General features: G+C 39.2%; 1 protein-coding gene across 1 annotated transcript; it reads right to left on the minus strand.

Moving 5' to 3' along the window:
- Positions 1-8,295: 8,295 nt before the first annotated feature.
- Positions 8,296-10,174, minus strand: LOC121984338 (adenine/guanine permease AZG1-like). Its single transcript, XM_042537227.1, has one exon. It carries the CDS (start codon positions 10,111-10,113, stop codon positions 8,452-8,454), a length of 1,662 nt encoding a protein of 553 aa, XP_042393161.1. The 5' UTR covers positions 10,114-10,174; the 3' UTR covers positions 8,296-8,451.
- Between the last annotated feature and the right edge of the window lie 907 nt (positions 10,175-11,081).

Here is an 11,081-nt window from a genome sequence, read left to right on the forward strand (position 1 = left end):
TACTATGATTATTACTGTTGTAATGGGTAGTGATAAGATATTGATTCCTAACACTATTAGAATTGTAAATCTAGAAGAATAGTGAATAAAGATATTCTCATGCTACGTCCAACATAAATGAAGGGTTTTTCAGCTCAAATTGAGATATTACCTCCTATGAATGAGTAGATTCATGATCACTTTAAATGTAAGTGTCTTTAAAATGATCTACTAAAAAGAAGATCAATAATTTTATATAATTATATTTATCTCTAGGAATACGAGTTAACATAGATTAAAAAATAACCTTTCATCATTCTATAAAGTTAAATAGTACTATAATTCTATAAGGTGGATTGAAGTTATGAAAAAAAGGATAAAATTTAAAAGGTGGATTGAAGTCTCTTCTAAAAAATAACCTTACATCATTCTATAAAGTTAAATAGTACTATAATTTTAAAAGGTGGATTAAAATCACGAAGAAAATGATAAAATTTAAAAGATGAATCAAAATCACGAAGAAGAGATGATGTATATCTGAAACGATGATAATTACAAGTCAAATTTTAGAATATTTGACCAATATGAACTTATATTATTACTTCTCTGAGTTGTGTACGTTTACACCGTACCCATGGGTACCTTGCACTCATTATTACCTATGCCTTAGCATCGCCACCACCTATGTATTATTTGATTGAAATTAATGAGGGTAGACAACCATCATTTCAGTCGTAAACTACAAAATAGAATGATTGCTATCATACAGTACGAAAAATATAATTGATTTAACGGGTTTTAAGGAACGCAATGTAATTATTTTTTTAATTAAAAAATAATTGATATATCTGCATAACGATGGAATAGTTAGATATTTCAATAAATAATTAAGAAATTTAAAATTTAAATCTTAATTATAGTACATTTTCTTTAATAAAAACTGGTCTAATAATATTAGTCATTTGGATGAATTTCTATTAACACTTTTCAATAATATCAATTTATTGATGATCAACAAAAATTTACTTGGACGGTAAGAGATTATTCTTCCAATAAAAAATCGATCTAAAAATACTGATTATTTGATAGATCTTTATTAATATTTTTTTGATTTATTAATGATTAATGAAAATTTTTTATAAAATTAAATTAATCATCAATTAATCAATTTAAAAAATTAGATATTTATATTTAAAAAAAATTGATATTGGTCACTTGTGAATACAAAAATTGATTGCTATCACTCTTCGTAGTTTGAAAAAAGAGTTTGGATCTTCTGTCCCTAAATTTTTCTGTCCCCGTGTCTTCTTGCTGATCGGATGGACCAGATTACATCTCAAGGATGCCTTGCACATCACGAAGATACTGCACACATCTTAAAAATGTCATGATGTCTTAAGATGTAATCTGGTCCGTCCGATCGACAAGGGACATGGGGACAAAGAAATTTGGGGACAGAGGATTTGAACTGCTGAAAAAATGATTGATAATTGTTAATTTGTCATCCGGTAGTTGCCACCATGTTTAGATTTAGGTGATTTAAACAATTAAATATTTAAATTTTAAAAAAATAAAAATATCCTAACAACTCGATAAAAACAATTAGGGGGCGTTTGGTTTAGGGGAATAGGAGTGGGGAATGGAATTGGAAATCATTGATTGTCATTGTTAATGTTTGGATTATAGGAATAGGAATGAATTCTTGAAATTGGGTAATAACTCATTCCAATATACCTCCCCTTCAATGAGTCATTACCCTATTTTCATCAATCAAAATATTCCCTTATTCCAAAAATACCCTTAATCTAAAACTAAAATTTTCTCCCTTAATATCAAATATCAAAATATATTTATTTATTTTTTCTTTCATATCACTTCTCTCTCCTTGTTCTCTCTCATCATATTTTCTCTCTCATCACTTTATCACATACTTTCTCTCTCCTATCAGACTCTCTTTCCTTTTTTCTCATTACACTTTCTCTCTCATCATACTTTCTCTCTCCTCAATTTCTTCCATCGCACTCTCTTCCTTCTTTTTCTCTCATCATACTTTCTCTCTCCTCAATCTCTCCCATCACACACCCTTTTTTCTTTTTTTCTCATTACACTTTTGCTCTCATCACACTTTCTCTCTCTTCAATCTCTCTTGTCACACTACCTCCTTTTTTTTCTCCACATACTTTCTCTCTCATCATACTTTCTCTTTCATCATACTTTCTCCATTATCATACTTTCTCTCTCCTCAATCTCTCCCATCACACTCAATGTTCTCTTTTTTCATCACACCTTCTCTCTCATCATACTTTATCTCTCACCATACTTTCTCTCTCCTCAATCTCTCTCATCACACTCTCTCTCCTCATTTTTCTCATTACATTTTCTTCTCTTCATCCTCTCCCATCGTACTTTCTCTCATATCATATTTTCTCTCTCATCTTCTCTCATCATGCTCTCTCCTATCACACTCTCTTTTCTCATTTTCTCTCATCACACTTTATCTCTCTTCATTCTTTCACACCAGACTTTCTCTCTCTTCATTCTTTCTCATCACACTTTCTCTCTCATCATACTTTCTCTCTCATCATTCTCTTTCATTCATCTTTCTCTCACATCTAATTTTTTCTCTTATTTTTTTTAAGGATAAAAAAGGAAATTTTGATTTATTCCGATAGAAAATATGCAACTAATCAAATATTACTTTTAAGAGTGATATCAATGCTCATACCCAGGGGCGTAGCCACCTTAAGGAGAGGGGGTGCGACCGCCCCCTCTCACATTTTATTAAAAAAATTATATATATATATATAACCAAGTTTAATGTTTAAACAAGTTGGAACGATTTAAAAAGAATTAGGATATTTTTGACGAAAATTTTCATTTTCTCTCTCCCTCTTCTCCCTTCTCTCCTTATGCATGTTACTTCCCAACTGTACCGTATGCCACCCCTTCGCTCATTCCTCTCTTTTATTTTTTTTCCTCTTCTTTCTCATTTGCTTCTTCTCCTTATCTAATGTTAGTAAACCTACAATTTTTTCCTCTCCTCTTCTAAACCACAAGAGCCTTTCTCTTCTCCTTTCTCTTCTCCAGCAAGCAAGAAATGTAACAGCAGTTGCTGCCCTCTTCTAGCAACAAGATCAAGCAGCCATCAACCCCCCTATCTTCTTCCTCTTCTGATATTTTTAGGATTTTATTGGCACGGCAAAATAGTCATGTTTTGTCTTACCTTACTCTCTTTGTATTATTGCCGAGCTCACCGAAACTAGTTAAGGTTGCTAACGAAGAAAATAAAATTCTCCTTTTTTTACTTCTTCCTCTCAATTTTTATCTTCTCTATTTTTCTTAAAAGCAATGATCTTCCAAGAGTTGTAAATTATTCCTTTCTCGTTTCATGAATTTTTAAAAATTACCCCTCCTAATTGAAAATCCTGGCTACGCCCCTGCTCATACCCATTCTCATTCCATAATACAATGATTCCTATTCTGATTCCTATTCCTAGGAAAGAACCAAACATCTCTTTAGATTACTAAATAAATTATTAGATATATATATATATATATGACATTTTCTTTTGTACTAGCCATGAGTTGTTGACATATGGTGTCTTAAAAATGTTTAATTTTTCAGAGACCTATCTAATATAGTGCCCACCGCACTGATTATTTATTTTTTTTTATAATTCAATGTTCCGGATTTCACTTACTAATTTTTAAAGGTACATAATTTTCCTTTTGATTTATCTATTCGAAGCGCAATTCACACATACTAAATCTGTAGGTGGGTTTATTTAAATTATTATGTATAATTTTAATTATATGTTTATCAGATAATTATAAAATTAAAATTATAAAGAATAAAATATAATTTTAATATTATTTTGTTCGATCTATATAATATTATAATCTAATTTGATATTTATTTTATTATCCTTTTCAATTACATGATTAATTTTTTAAATAAATTAAATTAATAATAATTATTATTAAAATAATATTAATTATTAAGTTGATAATATATAAAAATAAGTAAATAAAATTGATTTATAATTTTTAAAATTTAAAATAAATTTTTATATATTTTAAAATATAATTAAGATAAATTTAGATATGTAATTAAAAAATTTATCCCTTTCTCCTCCAGCTTTGAGGTTCCAATAAGCCCTTTCATGAGCATTTTTTTGTTAGATACAAACAATTTAATACCGAAGATTTATGGGTACTTAGTTGAATTTAAAATTTACACAGAATTTAAATTCAACTTACCGTCGAAATGACCTGAGCAGATAATCTCATGCTGCCAGCAGGGGCTGGTTTCCGTAACGTAGCAGAGCTGAGCGACAGGGCAGGTCTGCAGAGCGGCAGACCAGAGCGGAAGACTAAGTCTGCAAAGCGGAAGAGCAGGTCTGTAGAGCGGAAGAGCAGGTTTGCAGAGCGACAGACTAGAGCGGAAGAGCAGGTCTGCAGAGCGGCAGACCAGAGCGGAAGGCCAAGGCAGGTCTGCAGAGAAGCAGACAAGAGCGGTAGGGCAGAGCAACAGACCAGCGTTGCAGTGCGGAAGACCAGAGTGGCAGAGCATGTCTGTAGAGCGGTAGACCAGAGCAGCAGAACATATCTGCAGAGTGGCAGGTCTGTAGAAAGGAAAACCAGGTCTGCAGAGCAGAATGACCAGGTCTGTTTGAGCAGGTCTGCAAAAAGGATGACCAGGGTCTGCAGAAAGGAAAACCAGGTCTGTAGAGCAGAATAACCAGGTATGCAGAAAGGAAGACCAAGTCTACAGAAAGGTCGGGCGAAAATTCCGACCGAGCAAGCTGATCGAGGCCTGCGAGTAGTAGTTTCCTTGAAACAGATTCGCCCACCTCCGGCTGTTATTCGAGGTTTACTCAGGTCGTCTGTTTCCCAGGATACAACGATCGACCGTGAACTCCACCAAGCACTGGTGGTCACGGCGAACTGAGTGGCACCTGAATGCTACCACGGCACTCTGCCGAGCAAGAGTTGCACGACAGAGGAGAGAATGAGGAGGAGAGCTTCTGCTTGCACTGTGTTATCTTCGTAACCTTTTGCCTGTGGTCGCAGCCTCCTTATATAGGAGCTTAAGACCAAAGGATAATAGTAATGATCAATTAATGATCACTTGGCCGTTTTGATTCTGCATTAATCTTTCTTTAATGTATCCGCTACAAGATATATGCGGCATTCGTGTGCGCAAGTCGCGCTCGAGTCAACTAGGTTCAATGCAATCCGGGCCCTGGATTTGCACTCCCCTACGCACCCACGCGTGAGAAAGAGCCTCTCCCCATGCATTTGTTCACATCCTCAATGCATGTGAATCAATATAAACCAACAAAAATGCCAAAAAACTCCCAATGTGGGACTAAAGTCTCATACATAATAAAACTTCTTCTCTTCATCCTCTTCTCCATTCACACTTATTCAACATCTTCATGGTTAAAAAAATTGGGATCCAGTTCTGTGCCATAGAATCCTCGCTAATAGCCAGTGTAACCTCAAATTCCCCACCTTTGCACAAGAAGTGTACTAGAGCAAAGTAGAATTTGTCAACTGGAATACTAGAGTGTCGTTGTGCAAGTCAGCTTGACCAATGAGTACAATGGAATTGGAGAGGGAGGCGGGAGGGAGGGAGTCAAGGATCGAGCGCACTTCAGTAAAGGACCAGGACTCGGCGAGGGTAGAGATGGCGTTGAAGAGAGCGAGCTGATGGAGTCGGAAAGTAGAGCGGCCTAGAGAGGCAGCACAACAGATGTCCACGATGCACGGGATTAGTTTCCGACCTAATGCGGCGGAGGCCGATGCGAGACTTATGTTTCCCGACAATCGCGACGGAAGGGTTTGGGATGGAGGACGCCGAAGAAGAGGAGAAAACGCGAAGGTGCGGTTGGTGTCGGAGTTGGTTGCGAGTAAAGGCGGCGACTGCCATGCCGACTAGCGACCAAGGAGAGGATCAGGATAATTTTGGGGAAAAAACAATTGATAAACTCATAATCATGAAAAATCTAAGGTTTTTAAAATTTTCTATTGACATAGAAGAAATATTGCATTACTAAAAATCGCTAATTACTTAAACTAAATAAAATTGTCCTTGATATCAATGATAACTTTTAACTAAACACATCCTAAAAAATTTTATCTCATTTTTGAGATTAAAACTCTAATCCTATTACTACGCTCCTCTGAGTTGTTTACGATTACACCATGTCCATAGGGTCCCCACTACAGTCGTTTTTAGCTATGCCTTAGCAATCTTTCAAGCCACCGTCTGTGCATTATTTGATTGACATTGAGGAGGGAGGGGTAGACAATTCCATCACTTTAGTCATAACTTGCAAAATAAAATAATTGTTACCACCTGGGTTACGGTGTGGTGGTAAAAAATAAGTTATATTTTAAGTAATCAGGATTTGATTTTCATACAAAACACACAAAAAAATCCTTGAATTATTAATGATGTTGAGTCATCATACTTCCTGAGTTTATTTGGTGGTGGAATATAGGATCGGATCATCTATCTTGAAATTAGACAGTTCACAAGAATTGAATACCTATTTAAAAATAAATAAAAATAAAATTTTGTACCAAAGAAGTTATCGGATAAAAATTAAAATGACACCATGACACCCTTTATTTTAGTTATGGATACTACATTTTAAAAATAAAATATTAAAATAGTTTTTTTTTAATTCAAAATTATTTTTGTTTTAAAGTTGTTAACAACTTTAGCTAAAAGTAATTTAAGTAAAATTATTTTAATTTGATTAAAATTATTATATGTAAAATATTATTATATAAAAATCCTTTTTTAATATGATTTAAATTGCTCCAACTTAATTAAAATTGCTTTAATACTATTTTCATAGTTTTGGTAAAAGTATTACAACTAGTATAACAGCTTTGGTCATAATTATTAATGCATAAAGAGCAATTTAATAATTTAATGTAAATTACTCTACTTAGTAGCAGTTATAACAAAATCTACTATAATAACTTCTTTTTATATTTTAAAAAATATTGATGGGCATCCTCTCCAAGATAAAAAATAAAAATAAAGACTCTTTGATTTTTTTTTTTTTAGTTGACATTATTCAAGCTAGGAGGCTGATCAGATAAGGCATCTACCGTGGACACGATATCGTTGAAAGTCCACATCGTTAGAGGAAGAGTTGAACGCCATCAACAGTCCAAAACTTTCTGCTTTGTGTCGTCCTTATATTAATAAGTTTAGAAATAGCAGTATGTTTTGTCGGAGGGCTTTCGCTTTGCCTTTAATTTTCTTAAGAAAAAACAATCTGTTTTTGGAAGCACATGAGTTTTGTTAGGGCCTCTGTCTGTTTTGTCTGTGTTTTTTTTTTAAAAAAAAATACTTTGGCATGTGGGTGCGCACGCAGCACATGATCAGTTTTACTTAATGAGAACAAACTCCGCGTGCTCATTGATTACGATGAAGAAGAATCGCAAGCAACAGGAAGCATAAAAAGTCACCATCGATCGGTTTACTTGGCCATGGAGGCAAGCAAAGCCCCACACGCAGGGAGACTTGCTTAATATCCACCTTTGAGCGAAAGCAAAGATGAATGAGGGAGGCCGCTCATCCTACTGTTCAAATGCCACTTGAAAGTGATCGCCACATGTGAAAGCTCCTCCCCTTTATTCTCATTTATCAGCTACCATCATTTTATTATGATCATAAACACACATATTCCATGAACACACATTCAGCTCCATTTGCTAGTTTTCCTAGCTCAACGAGACACGGCACTTGAAAGAAGCGACATCTTGCCTCGTTTAATTTGTTTTCTTTTTTCTTTTTCCATTAACAATGCTTGATAGAGAAATCTGAAGTGATGGCCTGTGGAAATAATGGATCTGCTTAAAGTTTTGTCAACTATCATTTGTTAGTTTTCAACCTAAATTATTGCTGGTGACTTGCATAGTTGCAGAATGTACACCGCCAGTATAGTCTGAAAAGTAACCAGACTTTCAGAAATGAAAACAAGGTGTAGAGAGTCCTTTGTGTCATTTCGTGTTCATATCCGCAGTTCAAGGCAGAGAGAGTGTTGACTGTCACACCATTTTTCTATGGGTTGGAAATAAATGTTGACTCGTCTTTGTCGTTCTTCTTAAGATACCACTGATCCATCGCTGAATATTCGATGCAAGGAACTAAGGAAGGAGTAAATCAGAATGACGTTTTTGGGAGAGGGTAGCTGTGTAATTTTACAAAGCAAACGGATGGGATAGGTGGGTGGCTTTTGATAATAAAAAAAAAATTGAAAGCAAGACGCGATGAATAAAACAACAACAAAGAAAAAAAAAAGTGCCGGTTATGGTCATGAATTATTTATCATATTGAAACAGTGAAAACTGAATTTAAAATATAATTGTCATGAACAATGTCTCATTAGTTAATTACTTTTGTTTATTTTTGCGCACAAATTGGTGTGTGACTGTAATGACTAGTCAAACCTGGCGATCGTTCTCGTTCTTCTTGGCGCTGCCATCGTCGTCTGCATTGGCTGGAAGCGCAGGCGAAGCGGAACTAGAAAGGAGAAGCCAACCTGCGCAAGCCCAGTCCCAGGCGTGGAGCGCGATGTAGGTGCCGATGCCGCCGATGAGGCCGTATGCGATGGAGTAGGTGAGCGGCATCACGATGATGGTTATGAAGGCCGGAATGGCCTCCTTCATGTCGTCCCACCTGATCTCCACCACCGCCTTCATCATCAGCACCCCCACAAGCACCAGCGGAGGCCCGACCGCCCACGCCGGGATCGAAGCCAGAAGCGGCGTGAAGAAGAATGCGAGCAGGAAGTACCCGGCCACCGTGAGCGCCGTCATCCCCGTCCTGCCCCCCTCTTTGATCCCCGTAGACGACTCGATGTAGGCAGTCACAGGCGACGTCCCCAGGAGCGATCCCAATACGATGGCCGCCGCGTCCGACATGAAGGCGAAGTACTGTCCCTCGAAGTCCCCGTTCTGGTCCACGTATCCAGCGAAGCGGGCCATCGAGTAGAGCGTGCCCGTCGCGTCGAGTATGTCAACGTACAGGAAGGTGACCAGCGCCTCCCAGAAGCGTCCCGTGCCGATCCCCTTGAAGCTGAGTGCGCCGGCCGTCGACTGGATGTGGTGCACGTCCACCACCTGCTTGAAGTAGTGATAGGCTTCGTCCCCTGCCGCCGTGTCGGGGAAGGCGGTCACCTCGGTGTGGCGGAACCACGAGACGGCCGTCACGAAAACGATGCCGTAGATCATCGCCCCCTTGATGTTCTTGATGAGGCAATAAGCGATGATGAGGAACCCAACGACGGCGAGCCAGAAGGTGGGAGACTCCATTCGGCCGTGCAAGCAGAGGATGCCTCCGGAGACGGTGCCGCCAGGGATAAGGGACACGGTGCCGTTTTCGAAGGTCTGGACGGGGGCGAGGAAGGCTCGGTGCTTGCGCGGACAGGCGGCCAGAGTGACGAGGGTGGAGGAGGAGTAGCCGACGAGGCCGACGCCCTCGTCGTTCTGCAGGCCGATGAAGGCCAGGAAGAGGCCGATGCCGACGGTGGAGGAGATACGGACGGGGCGAGGCACGAGCTTGGCTAGGTGGGCGCGTAGGCCGACGGCTGAGATAATAAGAAAGATTATGCCCTCTAGGAAGACGGCGGCAAGGGCAGTGCGGTAGGAGAGGTTGCCGGAACCATGGAACCCGACTACGGTATAGGCGAAATAGGCGTTACTGCCCATGCCCGGTGCTAGCGCCAGAGGCAAGTTGGCGAAGGCCCCCATAATAAAGCTTCCGATGATGGAGGAAGCAGCGGTGGCGACGATGAGGTCGCGGCGGGCGCGGTCGAGGCAGGAGGCGTAACCCGGGTCGACCGGGGGAAAACGGCACGAGGGAGAGGGATTCCTGCAATCGTCGATGGAACACGTGGCGCCGGAGTCCGAGAGTATCGAGGCGTTGACGGCGAGGATGTAGGCCATGGTCAGGAAGGTAGTCGTGCCGGCGCGCAGCTCTGTGGTGAAGGTGCTGCCGCGCTCCGACAGTTTGAACCACCGGCCAGCCCACGACTTAGCCACCGCCAGGTTGATCCTCCCGAGTAGCGACGGAGACGCCGGCGTTGCCTCCGGGGCAGAGTCCATGTCGCCGTTGCGAATCTAGAGAGAAAGGAGGCCGGCGGGGTTTAAATTGCAGAACTTCGGTTACGATTAGTTGTTTTTTCTCTAATTTTGGTAAAAGGTCGGCGATAATGAATCATCCAATTGAATTAAAAAAATCCACATTAAAATGTAATTACATCAATCCCAATCAACCCATAATTAAAACTAAGATTTTTAATGATATTATTCAAATCCTCTCAATTGCCAGTCTCCTATAACATAAACAATTTTTTAATTTCCTTATTGGTTTAAAATGTAAATTTTTTGCATTTATCATTGGCAAAACTGAAAAGGAATCTAAATTAAAATTTTCGTTTTTGACTTTTTAAATTTACATAGTTACAGCGCTGATGTGAGAGGAGGCTCAACGGCTCCGTCTCAATCGGGCGGAGGTAGGAGTTAATAATTAATCTACTTGCTTTATTTCGATGGGCTCATTTTTATAGTTTAAGAAAGAAATTCATATATTTAAAAACTTTCACACATTTGACTATTTTAGTCAATTATTTATAAATCAATTATATATATGGCTATTGATACGGTGCATGTTCATGGGGTCAGTAAGATGATGTAGTTAGAAGTCAAGACCACAGGATGGTCAGAAGTCAAGCTTACGTGGAGGTCAGAAGTCAAGCTTACGTGGAGGTCAGAAGTCCAGCATCCGTGGCTGGTCAGAAGTCAAGCTTACATGGCCAGGGTCCAAGTCTCCGCTGAGGGGGTGGTCAAAAGATAGGAGTATAAGTCGGACAAAGAACAGCACTGATAGCGGTCAAGGATAGGGCCCATGAGCCCGGTACAGTTGAAGACTCAGCCCACAAGCCTAGGTAAAGGGAAGAAGGCCCTTGGCGCAAACCAGACCTGGCGTACAGGTCGGAACATACAAGCCATTGATAACAGTAGACGAAAGCAGGTCGGGAAACAGACCTGACGTACAGGTCGGGACACACAAG

The sequence above is a fragment of the Zingiber officinale genome, chromosome 5B (genome assembly GCF_018446385.1).
Source record: "Zingiber officinale cultivar Zhangliang chromosome 5B, Zo_v1.1, whole genome shotgun sequence".
Classification (NCBI taxonomy): Eukaryota; Viridiplantae; Streptophyta; class Magnoliopsida; order Zingiberales; family Zingiberaceae; genus Zingiber; species Zingiber officinale.

Coding starts and splice junctions, on each gene's coding strand:
- LOC121984338 (XM_042537227.1), bottom strand. CDS start 10,113: ATGGACTCTGCCCCGGAGGCAACGCCGGCGTCTCCGTCGCTACTCGGG.